General features: G+C 44.6%; 1 protein-coding gene across 2 annotated transcripts in view; it reads left to right on the top strand.

The window, feature by feature from the left end:
• The window catches only part of ME3 (malic enzyme 3), a 180344-nt gene that overhangs the window by 127962 nt on the left and 38914 nt on the right, over positions 1 to 13468 (top strand). For both annotated transcript variants that reach the window (XM_038383493.2, XM_043504131.1), the window contains exons 5-6: positions 251 to 412; positions 3418 to 3521. In XM_038383493.2, coding sequence (XP_038239421.1) covers positions 251 to 412; positions 3418 to 3521 — 266 coding nt within the window. The remainder of the gene's footprint in view (positions 1 to 250; positions 413 to 3417; positions 3522 to 13468) is intronic.

Below are 13468 nucleotides of genomic sequence, written 5' to 3'. Positions count from 1 at the left end.
CAGACCAGGGCTCAGAGTCCTTCACTGATATTCTCCACCGTGCTTTGCTGCCCTCCTAGCCATCTCCCCATGGCTGTCTTACACCTTTGTGATAACTAGTAGTACAGTAACCTACGAAGGGAACAAACTTCCATCCCATACTGTGGCTACAAAACTGCATTGTTATAAAAATCTAGGGAGCTGGTACTGCAAACAATGTTAAATAAAGCATTGACAATGCTGTATAATGGATGCTCTTCATTATCTGCAGGCCATCGTGGTGACAGATGGAGAGCGAATTCTAGGCCTAGGAGATCTAGGAAGTTATGGCATGGGCATCCCAGTAGGGAAACTTGCCTTGTACACAGCTTGTGGTGGAATGAACCCGCAACAGTGTCTGCCTGTCCTGCTTGATGTTGGCACAGACAACGAGGTAAGATTACCTGCTTATTCTGTGCATTTTAAAAACGAAGAGCTGTTTTATTTAAAGCTGGGTTCTTAACTCGGAGAATCAGTCCCTGAATTCGGAGCTAGAGTCAGAGACACCTAAGATAAGAAGACAGCTAACCCAACAGTGCACAGAAGTTGCCAGCTTGCACTCTTGCTCGTAGAATGAGGTCAGATAAACACTGGCTGTCCTCATGTTCCACTGATGGGAAGGCGAAGCTGGAGCTGGGCCAGCAGGAGTTGAAGGGTCAGCTCCATCTTTCAGCATGATAAGGTGAGTTAAAAGATTTCAGCCATGCAGATACAGACTGACTTTTCCTATGAAAAGCATAAGGAAACTGACACATCCCCGGGTGTGTTTGGAAGCGATTATATTTCAGCAAACGGAGAATCCCCACTGGGTGGTTTGGGCTTAATTAATGGCAGTGTTTTGTCAGATTGCACACTTTACTGCACACGATAACAGGACAGGCGGACTCCATCTGTTCACAGTTTCTGCCTTATGACTCTGGCTCAGAAGGGCTGAAAAGCAACTTTTTACTGATGCCAGAAGAGACATCTGTGAGGATATGTTTTTAAAATAAATTCCTATAGATATTTGCTATGGCCAATGCTTGTCAAATATGCAAGAAACTATTTTAAAATGTACTTGCTTCTCATTTGACCATAAGCCATCTGAATATATGATTCTCATCTGGCACGGCAAAACTGGTGAGATAAAACTTTCAAACTTGAAAGGTTTCAGAGTAGCAGCCGTGTTAGTCTGTATTCGCAAAAAGAAAAGCAGTACTTGTGGCACCTTAGAGACTAACAAATTTATTAGAGCATAAGCTTTCATGAGCTACATCTCACTTCATCGGATACATTTGGTGGAAAAAACAGAGGAGAGATTTATATACACACACAGAGAACATGAAACAATGGGTTTATCATACACACTGTAAGGAGAGTGATCACTTAAGATAAGCCATCACCAGCAGCAGGGGGGGGGAAAAGGAGGAAAACCTTTCATGGTGACAAGCAAGGTAGGCTAATTCCAGCAGTTAACAAGAATATCAGAGGAACAGTGGGGGGTGGGGTGGGGAGGAGAAATAACATGGGGAAATAGTTTTACTTTGTGTAATGACTCATCCATTCCCAATGCAGCTATTCCCCATGTTCTCCACACTGGGTTAGTACTCAGGAGTTCCCGGCTTTCAGGTCTATGCTCAAACCACAAGGCTCTCCCACTCACATGAAAAAATTAATAAATTAAAATTTTAAACGACTTGCCTCTTTCTGTGTTTAGTGCATAATGATGCATTTAGAAGCACTTTCCTGCCATCTTGCTGGTACTGCAGAGCATATAGATCAAACTTTTCAAATTAATTTCAGGGAGATTTGTGGTGGTGGCTGGGCCAAATTGGAGTGAGTGGCATTGCAGTCTGGCCCTTGGGGTCATGCACATTCAGGTTTGGCTGGGCTAAACATGGTCAGGCCATGGCTCAGGTCTGCCTCCCAATGCCAGCTCCACAGTCTATGCTGATGCACACCCAGAGCTGACATGTATGATTCTAGGTAATGTAGCTGAGTTTTTGAATTTGGCATAAATGGATGTTTTTTGTTATTTTTATGCAGGAGATAACGTTATTAAATCAGAAGTGTCCCACATCTACTGGGAGACTTGGTCAATGTGTTACAGAATACTTCCATGTACTCCTTGGGCAACTCAGCCTGTGGTTTTCAGAACTTGGAATCGCCCAGGTAGCTCACTTTAAAGAACCAGCGACATACCATTGACCACTTAAAAATGTATTCAAGTGTTATATAGTAATGGAAACGTGTGTCTCCTCTTTCAAGAACCATGGCATAGAAGAGCAGACCTAATCAAATTCAGTGGAAAACCCCTTTCCTATTCCCCGCTAAAGGAAAAACAGCTGGGTTTCTGTGGCTCTGGAAACAGATTTCATTTTAGCATACCTGCCAACAGTTAAGGTTTGCAAAGCTACAGGACAATAGGGCTTTGGTAGGATGCGCCCCTCTGACAGCCATGATTCGGTTCCTGAGGCCAGGGTGGAAGTGGGATCTCTTTTTGATGACTCACTCAGACCTTCAAAACATCCTGCTAGGTGGCCCATCTGTCTCCTGCTACTGCTATTTCTGTCACATTCTCCCGGATGTTATTTCTTTCCATGCTGAATCACCACTTCTGGAGGCAACAGCTTCTTATCTTAGATAGGATGCAGGTCCCAGTTCAGCACTTGTGGGGTTGATTGGAAAAACAGTTTTTTGAATGTATGGAGTTGTGTCCAATATCTGCAAAAGGCTTTGAGAAATAGAAATCTGAGTCTGGAGTTAGAAAATGGCAGCAAACTCAAGGAGACTAGCAAACACATACAGGTGAAGTTGAGGACTAGATGGTTCAGGAGTTCACTGGTTCAAATCCAGCTCAGGTTAATACAGTAGAAAGCTTGTTAGCATCTGGTGGCTTAGATGAAATGGATTGATGGCCTCATTAGTTCCTAATGGACAGTAGTCCATGTTGCAAAAATCATGACGGTCCCTAGTAAACCCCACATGGGCAGTCTCAGGTAAGAACCCAGGAACTGAATGAGCAATGGACACTGTACTACCTACAAGCTGGGCCTTACAGGGCAAGAGTGAAACACTTCAGGAAGATGGCATAAGGAAGCACTGTCACTGCATGAGCTCTCCTGGTCCTGTGGAGAGAGGACTCTGCTTCCCAGGGGCTGTCCAGCAAGCACTCAATTCCTATGATTGTATTTCCACAATGAGACACTCCTTGGTGTGGGTTTATTTATCATGAACTAAAGCTGGTGTTCAGGAAGGGATTTGTGTTTGCATCATGCCCAGGAACTGGACAGCCCGCCATGTTTTGTTGCTTAGCAATAATGATTGAAGCAGACATAAATGTGAGACACGTACATTTTGTATGTAAATCTCCGTTCGGCAGAGAAGCAGGTGCCATAAACAGATTGCTTTGTGTCCTAGGCTCTCCTGAATGATCCACTCTATATTGGACTGAAACACAAGCGGGTCCGTGGGAAACAATACGATGAACTGATTGATGAGTTTATGCAAGCAGTCACTAACAAGTAAGTGGGGCTTTGTGCCAGTCTCCTCTTAGCTGCTTCCATTTAAAAGATGTTAAAACACTCAAAGTAAACACTAGTTTAACTGATAGCTAAGCAAAGAAAATCCATTAATGCAAGCCCCGTGGGTGGTCTGGAAATGACCCTGAGTGCTCGAACGCTCCATGTCAAAATTATTTATGTCTTTAGAGAGTTGAGAGGGGACTGACTATTTATAACCATTTCCTGTCCATACATTAGGCTAAAGGTGTCAAATGGGCCCTGTGGGCTGTATCCGGCCTCCATGGTGTATTTACGTGAGCTACATAGCAGATTCACGATCTCAGCATCCTTTTTGGTTTTGGTTGGGGTTTTTTTTGTTAAGGGTCTAGCTGTCATGGTTGTGAAGTAAACCTTCTAAAAGTAAACAGGGTGTAATTCAATGTGGGGCTGTCTGCCTGAATCTGCAAGCAGCCTGTAAATGACTTACTCTGAGAGGTGTAAGCTTCCCTGCCTGCCAATAACCACATCAGTGTTAACCCTAAAGCCTGAAGACACTATAGATATAAGCATCAACTATCATACTGCTTATTTTAGCTGTGGAACAGGGAAGGTGTTAGGAGTGAATTCCCTGGCTAAAGAATGTGGAATTGGAAGGGAAAGAAGAACAGAGGAATGAAAAGAGAAGAGACACACTAATCAGGAGGAAAGATGGTCCAGTGATTAGTGTGCTAGCTCTGGGCCTGGAGACATTATCCTGTCATCCCAGCCTGATCTGACGAGGGGTCGGTGTGTTCTTGTACCATCTCATTGGAATGCATTTACCAAGTTACTTGAGAGATCTGTGTGGTTTTGTACCATCCTCTCCAGTCAGGAATGTGCTAACTTGGTGTTAGCTAATACCGAGTGTGGTGTTGTTTTGCCAAAGCCAGGCCTACTCTGGTTCACAGCCTTTGGTTCACACTGTTAGTTATGCCTAGTGGTACAGCAAGGCCTACACTATATACAGGCCATATTCGCCCCTTATCTTGATCTTCACACAAATCTTCCATTAGCATCAGTGGGAGATCCACTGTGAACTGGGGGAGTGTGGGTTTCTCTGTTTACCCCAACCCATGGCCCATCATTCAAAATGGAGGTAAGCCCTATCCATTGAATGAGTTTGATACATAGGCATGAAGCCCAGTCCTGTAGCTCTCACTCATTTCCCACTGCAATCACTGGAACTGTTCACGAGAGTAAGGACTGTGGGACTGGACCCTAAATCTATAGATATGGGCCCGAACCTGCACACCAGACCAAAAACACCTCTGCAGTTCAGGTCCAGATTGGAGCTTTACACCTGGCACTCCAAAATCTCCTACCTGCTTGTCCTGAGCTTTGGGGAATTTGGATTCAGATTTTGCAGATTGGTCTGATCTCTGCTGGACTCTCATCCTTCCAGTAGATTCAAGGTCAATCACAACCACCCCTCCTTTCTTTATGGCTAGTTGGGAGGGAGGGGATGGCAATCCCGAATAGTATTCTGTTGTAACTCAGTGTTATGCTATGGAAAAAGCTGAGAACCATTGCTCAAGGCTATTGGTTACGTGCTTTGCAGTGCATTCTTGTGCCCAAGTGGGGAAGGTGAAAGTACATGACAATCCCCTCGACTCACTGAAGGGGATATTGGAAGGAAGAGAGAGAAAACAGCAATTTAAAACAGATTGGAAAAGCCCTAACCTCTTGAGCATCTGCTAAAGTAACAGATGACGTTAATCAGGGACTGCAGAGTGCTGCAGCACACTCCTACCCACCTGATTTATGAGGTGCTTCATGTTTGCTTGTCTTCCCTCCACACTGTTGTTGTTTCAGTTCTTTGCATTTAAAGGCACCAGGTCAATTACATGAATTAGGTCTCCCCCTTCCCTCTGTCTCACCAGGTTGTTTCTGTGTGCCCTGCTGCGAACTGTAGGGTTATGTCTTAGGTCTGGAGGATTCTAAGGGCAACACCTACCCAAAAAAATGACCAGTGCCCTTCCCCCATGCCCAAATGAGTTGGGAGGAGCAGTAAGGAGGGAAATGGTGAGGACTGGTCAGTGCCTTTAGCAGCTGTAGGTCCTGGAGGAGCTGACTGCTTTAGAGACAGTGTCAGTGCAACCCTCCGTTTTTGTGACTCGCCTTTGGTCCAGTGGAATTGGGTACCAGACTGAGAGAATTGGGGTGAAATCCTGGCCCCACTGAGTTAATGGGAGTTTTGTTATTTACTTCAGTGGAGCCAGGACTTCACCCCAGGTTCCCATTCCCAGTTCTGCTACTGACTCACTTTGTGACCTTAGGCCAGGCCCTTCACCTCTTCTGGGCTGCAGATTCCCCATCTGCAACGTGGGCTAATAATTATTACATAGCTTTGTAAGCCCCTGAGATCTTTGGATTAAAAATATGCTCTCTAGTGATGAACATTATCACTTCAGTGAGGGGTGCATTAGAAATGCTTAAAAGAGAACCTTAAAAGAGAGTGGGAAAATTTGAGCTTATGCTTTTTTTTTTTCTTTATAATGGACGAAGGCCTGATTATTTAAAAAAAAGGTTGGATCTTTTGTGGTTTGTGATGACATTAGGAATTCATGTCTTGTCTAATCTGGAAGACTCTGGCAGTAGAGAAACACGTCTATGGAATCACAAGAGACTGAAAGCAATTGAGAGGTGAAGGGAATTGTAGTGTGAGTGTTTACTGTTGGTTTTTTGTTGGCACGCTCTTCTATTTTAATTCGAGCCTCTAATGAACACAGTGGAGAAAGGATGTCTCCTAAACTTTCCTCTTCTCCTCTGGCAACAAGAGGACCTGGACGAGAGAATTCAGAGCTCAGCAGGGTCCTGGGATAACAACTTGAGGCACTTGGTTTCTATGGTGATGAGTAGTAGAAGGACCTAGATAATGGCTCCCTCCCATCATTAGTCTGGCTCTGGACTTTGTTTATGATGTCTATGGCAGAGATTGCTGAACATGCAGGATATGAACCCCGCCACCCCTGCGAGATGTATTTTGGGAACAGGGCAAAACAAATACGCAGCTATCCAGCCCTGGCCTGCCACCTGACCCATGGGAATGTGCTCCTGGGCAGCATGCTTCTTCTGTGCTAGCTGTTGGGAAAAGATTGCCTATTGTTTCCTTATGGCTGGGTTAGATGGGCTAATCCAAGAGGAGAACGCAGAGGGAACTCGGCCATGGAACGCAGCTCTCCTCTCTCCTCATGTGGAATGACATGCCAAGGCAGTATGGTCTAGTGATTGGAACAAGGTACTGGGGTCAAGAGCCTTGGCTTCTGTTCTCAACAATGCAGGACAAATCACTTAGACAGCCTGAGACCCAGAGAGGTTATCTCCAGAATGCTATACCTACTTTGCAGGTGTATTAGGAGGACAAATCCATTCATATATATTAGGTATCTTGAGACCATGGGTGCAAGGCATTATAGAATTGTATCACTGCTTCTTCTAGTGCTCATTTTAATAGTTATTCTTTATTGCAAAGACCTTGGTGTTGGGAAAGGTGGTAACTCGAGGCTGAACTGGATTCAGCAGGCTTGAATGCAGTGCATTCATTTGGTCTTGGATTACCACCTGAACAGTTCAGGGTAATGAAAGTGCATGAAAGTGCTGTCATATTGTAGCTAACCTCAGTGGTACTTGTGAAGCGACCTTTCAATTTGAAAAGCTCTGATCCCTGAAATCTGGACTCTGGGCTCTGGCTTTTGTTATTCATGAGAATAGCACTTCTCAGAATCATCTGAGAATCATCTGAGAATCAACCCACAATCTGAGGGGAGAGCTTATCTGATTATTTGGGGGGATTTTTGAGTCCCTAATGATTAATTAATCAGGTTAATTTGGTTCATATTGAGAGGTTTTGCAAGAACAAGTCTTGAATTCTCCAAAATGGAGACATGCAAGTCATGTAAAAAGTTTAATCTAGTTTATAAGGGTCCTTTAAATTCTCATGTAAATCAGTGGTCAGCTCTTTTGCCAGAGCACCTCCTGTCCCAGCTAGTAACTACTGCTTCAGCGACATGTGTAAAGGAAGTGGAATGTGTCAGAACACAGGAAGGAGAAAAGAGTGAAGATTCATTGTTCTAATGTATGAATAAAATCAAACAGATGTGATTCCAATTGCTATGGCTGGAGGCATCTCCACTCAGAGGCAAAGGCTCACGGCTTCATAATAGCTGCTGAATAATGGACGGGTATAGCAGTAACTCCACAGTTAGCACAAATGTATTTGCCAATAAAATGAGATGTATGGGCATTTTTAGACCAAATTACTAATGAAGGCCCTTCTCAAAACAGCTGGAAGATATATCTGCATTTTCCCAGTGTCTAAACCTCCATTCATTACTCTTTCACCTAGAAAGCAAGAAAGGACTTCCCATTAAGGGCCAAATTCTTGTATTTGCAGCTCTCATTATCCCCAGTAGAAGCCAGAATTTGGCCCATTTAGCTAAGGCCATGGATTTAGGATTAAGCAGCCTTGCAAAATGCTACTTGCCCACAGCAAGTAATTGGGGTGGGGTGTTTTTTTTGTTTGTTTGTTTTTTTGCGATGGGCAAGTAACATATGCATATCGACATTATCTTCAGTCGCTGGAGCAAAAGGAGAGTGAGTAGATTTCACACCTGGACTGGTAAATTTTCAAGGCTGGAATAAAAATTCACTTGCTGAGTCCAGGGATCCTATCAGAAGGACTATCCCGTAATCTCCACATATCGGAGAAAACTGTGCTCAAAATCCAAAGACCTGTGTGGGGTGCTGATGTGCCAGGGTATATTTTCTTTGTGCTGTGGAGAGTTAGATGCCCTTGCAGTGTGATAGGTTTCAGACTAGCAGCCGTGTTAGTCTGTATTCGCAAAAAGAAAAGGAGTACTTGTGGCACCTTAGAGACTAACAAATTTATTTGAGCATAAGCTTTCGTGAGCTACAGCTCACTTCATCGGTCTTCTTGCAGTGTGATGAGACTCAGTCTATACACTAATAATGTGCTTTAATTGGCAAACTCCCTTTAAAAAAAACTAACCAAGATCTGGAATTGAGCTGGGGAGTTTTAAAAAGATTATCAAGTGTTTTCCTTCTCCCTTTTTCCTGAATTCCTTCTTTCTGACTCCACTTCCACCTCCCATCAACTCTTCCGTAGTCCCATTGTAAAGTAACAGTGTTACCGTGATTCCAAATGGCTAGAAGTGCTGATGGATGGGCCATCCCAAAGCTCCAGCCTCCCTTGTGAAAGCCAGCCTTGCTCGCTTGCTGACAGATGTTGAGCAAACAAACTATAGGCCCTGGGAGAGGCACTTCCACACTCCAGCAGATTGTGTCACTGAAGCCTCGTTAAGCTGTCATAACTTCTCTCCCTTTTCCTTTCCCATCACAGCTGATTACCAGGGTAATTGTGAAAACAGAAGCTGTCTCTTTTATGAGCCTGTTCCATTTGACAGGGTGCAGGAGACAATCAGAGACCAAGTGCTGGGGAATTTGAAGGGAAAGTAGCTCTAAGTAGTTCTTTTAATTTTGGTTTGAAACAGATTTTTTTTCCCCTGAGCTCTGCCCAGTAGTTTACCCATAAACAGAGCTACAGACAAGGTCCCAAGTGCCCTGCAGGAAGCTGGGCATATGTTCTGCAACAAGTTCCTCTGGTTTCAGCAGCTCTCTAATGCATCAGACTGGAAATCCAGTGACCGCTTTTATGATGCTAAATAATCAGTACAGTATTCCCTGTGATATTTATTTGGACTTTACATTTAATATAGTTTATTGATCTGAAAATATCAATGTGATGCTCGGCCACAGCTATAAATGGATCCTGCTTTGTGAACCCAGCCCCATTTGGGGGTTGATAATAACTCCTCAAACCAAGGCCAGATTGGCTTAGTTTCAGTTTCTGCTGTGCAAGTTTCACAGGCAGCTAGCTAGCTGTATATCCCCCATCTGTACCTCCTTGGTGCTCGGGGCTTGAATTTCCTCCATGTCCACCTCAAACTGGAGCGAAGTGGCCTTAAATGTGCATAGAGCAGCCCTTTCTAAACTACCAAGCTGCAGCACGGCTCTCAAAACAGACAGCAAGACAGATCAGCCATGGAATCCTAAACAGGAATGCCCCTGTGGTCCTCCCAGTGACCTTCTTGAGTGCCCCCCCGGTGACGAAGTGAAAGAGCTGGACTCATCACATGATCATAGTGACTTGCTTTGGAGCAGGGTCTGATACTGAGTGTGTACTGATACTGTACTCCTGGCTCCACTCGCACCCGCACAACGTCCTGTTACTGATTAAGGACTGAACTTCAGCCATTGCTGCTGTGCTGTCCCTGTTGTTATGGGCTTTCACACTTTGTACATGACCGTGACTGATTTGGAATGCAACAGTTTTATCCTTCACTGGGGCTTTCTGGCATTGTGCATTTACAGCTAAACCTGATTTACCATAGCTTTTCTAGGTGAAGGATATGTCTTGAGGGAGGGCAGGTGGCTTTTGGTGTTTTCTGCCATGAGGCAGGGTTAGTTTGTACCATGCTAGCACTATTGCATCTCCTGGCCACTCCCAATCCCCAGAAAGTGCTGTAGCCCATTTTAGCTGCACTATCCCTTTCATAACCCAATCTTACTCCTCAGAAGATTTTATGCCTCTAGGCCCAGCCCCAGGATTCACATTGACATGGGCCCAGTCTGACTCTTGCCCAGTATTGGAATGGAATATATATTCCGGAATAAGTGAAGGCAAACTGCAGATAAAGCCCAATTTGCTGCATCTCACAGACAGAGGCAGAATACTGGGCTCATGGTGTAGTTACTGGGCTCTTCTAGAGGAGCGGTTGGGCACCAAAACTTCCAGCCACAGAGCTGCTGTGAGCGTGGCTCACCCAATAGTCCAGACTGATGGCTTCCTTGTTATGAGAAGACAAACTTACAGGTATGAACAAATTTTCCCACTGTTCCTACATGTCTGTAAAGCACTTTTCGCAGCTGTCGCTGCTGGATAAATAATGCCATCAGGGCAGGTGAATCACCACAAAGATGTAAAACTCCGCCTTGTATGTGGGTTTCAGTGCTATAAAAACCCTAGTGCCCGCTTTTATTTTAATATTGCAGGCTGTTTTCTACTCTGTCAGTTCTTACGGGAAGTCTCTTAGCTAGACAGATGCTATAAAAACGAAAGGGACTTTTTTTCTTTAAATCCAATGTCTGTCTGATGTAAATGGGCAAACGAACATTCCAGCCTCTGTTGACAAATAATAGCACTGTCACCTGTCCCCCGTACTGTCCAGGCTGTCAGCTCTCTTGCTGCAGCCCACATTGCCCTGCAAGCCCAAATCAGCTGGCCCAGCCCAGCCACAACTGTTTAATTGACGTGTAGATGTACTCTTGTATGCAGTAGCCAAATCCTAGTGTGGGACCTGCTCAGGCAGGAGCTCCACATGCCTTTGAGCTACCAGCCAAAGGGCTACTGGTCCAGTTGCAGGTGGGGAGGGAGCTAGTGGATCCACAACAGCAAAGCTTGGCCTAGACTCTAAACCCTGGTAAAAAGGCTGGGCATGTACACATTTTGCCCCACAAACTCTCTACTTGATCCATTCTGCTGGTGCCTGCTCTTTTGGAGCTTCTGGCTGCTGCTCTATTTCCAGCTTGCACAAGATATTTTTTTCTGATCCCTGTACTTTTTTTCTGTACTCTTGCCTCAGGGGATGGACAACTCTTCAGCTGAACTCCCCAGAGCAGGAATCCAGGACTTGCAAGGGATCAGGGGGAAGTGACTTGCCTTTTTCTCTCTCAGAACATACCAGCTGGACCCAGCCCTTCCTCTACCCACAGCACCTTCTGTCATTCCTGTGGGATAGCCTGGCAAGCCACCACAATGCTGCCAGAGCCTGGTGGGTAGCTCCCTTTCAGAAGCAAGGGAAATGCAGACTCTGGGGCTGCTGCCTTTATCTTTCCCAGTGGATTCTGTTGATCTGGTAGCTGGCAGCCCCTGCAAAGTGCTGGGTGGAGCTTTGGTGGGGAAATCTTGTTCATCTCTTCTTCAGTGGCCAACTTCTAGCCAAGTGCCTCCAGCCCAGGAATCTGTGGATTTTCAGCCTATATGCCAATCGCTTGTGAGGCACTGACAAGGCTGGCGGTTGGAAGGTGGCCTTCCCATTATGAAACTGGCAAGTATATGATGAGGAATGTCGAGAGCAAGGGAGAAAAGACCTCTTTCTTTGCCTGGGGACTCAATGCGTAAAGCAGTTCTCTTCCATAATGGACTTGGAGAGCTTTTATGAAGTGTTATATTCAAGGAGGAATTGGAAACCACCTCTGTAGGAATCTTGCCACCAAGGAACTTGAATAACATTTGTTTCTGCCTCTGGGGAAATAGTTTATGCTTTCTGCTTACAGTGAATAAAAATGCCTTGTCAACCTTGAGCAGCAAATGCATCACACAGAGCCCATGGACTCGGCCCTTCAAGGTTTGACTTACATTATTCAGTCAGGTGCTTCTCAGAGCATTGCCTCATAGAATTTTTTCCCCATGATCGTATGACCTATAGTGAGGTTGGAAGAAGTTGATGAGATACATGCAAATGTGGATAAAAGAACCAGGCTGCATGGTCAAATTGTTTAGGAAATTACAAAGAAAGTTCTCTACTGGAGGAACTGAAAGCAACTTCATCAGCAAAACATCTGCCTGCTGCTTCAGGGATTCACACATCTTCTTGTGAGCACATTCCAAGAGAGACATGCGTCCCTATCTGCAGAGAGAGAAGAGAGTGCATCCGTAAAGATCTTGTTTTCTGTGTCCTTCTTGTTAGCTTTGTCCAAAGCATTGGTGAAGCTTTGTTGATCTCAGTAGTGGAAAATAACACAATGAGAGACAAAACACAAATCCTTACAGAGGCCAACCTAATATCTGTCTCCTGAGAAGCAGAATAGCTTCCTAAAGTTTTGGGGGGTTAATTGTTAAAACAGACTTGCACTGTTGCCTTTGCTTAGAAAAACATGAAACTATGGAATAAAAGCCAGATTCTTATACCCTTCCTCACGCTGAATAGCAGCTTGCTCAACATGTCTATGGATGCAGAAATTACTGGCTGAGGTTCTTTGGTCTGTGTCATGCAAGAGGTCAAACTAGATGATCATAATGGTCCCTTCTGTGCTCAGAATCTATAATTCCAGTGGGGCTAAGTGTGGAAGAAGATATACTGCTTAATGCGCATCATGAAACCAGAATTTGGACCATACCTCGTTATTTATGTAGGGCCAGTAAAGACCAGGACACAGTCCCTACCTCAAAGGGCTTGCAATTTAATTTTAGACATGATGCTATGTGTAAGAGTAAGGAGTAAGGAAGGACAAGGATAACAACAATAACATCATGTGGTTAGTCACTTGCAGACTTGTGTTTTCTATTGTAGAAATGGCAGAACAAATTCCAGGAATGGTGCTGAGACCCTATGGTCCTTTTGTCAAATGCAGATGCATGAGCGGTATTATTATCTAGCTTTTATTATGGCCTGTCTAAAACCAGACAGATTGAATAGGTTATAGAGCTTCTTGTTCCTAGGCCTCAGTGCCATTTTTGGAGCAATGGCAGGAAAACACCAGCTTCAGAGCTTTTAGGAGTGATGGAGGAGTGATTTAGAAATGGATGCATTCTCTGCATTCAGGTCCCTTCTAGGTATTTTCCACCAAATGCATCCGATGAAGTGAGCTGTAGCTCATGAAAGCTTATGCTCAAATAAATTTGTTAGTCTCTAAGGTGCCACAAGTACTCCTTTTCTTTTTGCGAATACAGACTAACATGGCTGCTACTCTGAAACAGGTCCCTTCTAGAGATTTGTTTCTTCTGGGGTTCCCACAAGAAGTGAACCAACACCTGCACACCCACCCAAACACACACATTATCCTCCCAATACCTTGTCCTCTTGACACCTATCATTTTGGCACATTTTCTTTCAGGCTGGAGGTTCTTG

This window comes from Dermochelys coriacea, chromosome 1 (genome assembly GCF_009764565.3).
Source record: "Dermochelys coriacea isolate rDerCor1 chromosome 1, rDerCor1.pri.v4, whole genome shotgun sequence".
Taxonomy (NCBI): domain Eukaryota; kingdom Metazoa; phylum Chordata; order Testudines; family Dermochelyidae; genus Dermochelys; species Dermochelys coriacea.
The sequence above is the reverse complement of the archived record's forward strand: the minus strand, read 5'-3'. Positions and strand labels throughout refer to the sequence as shown.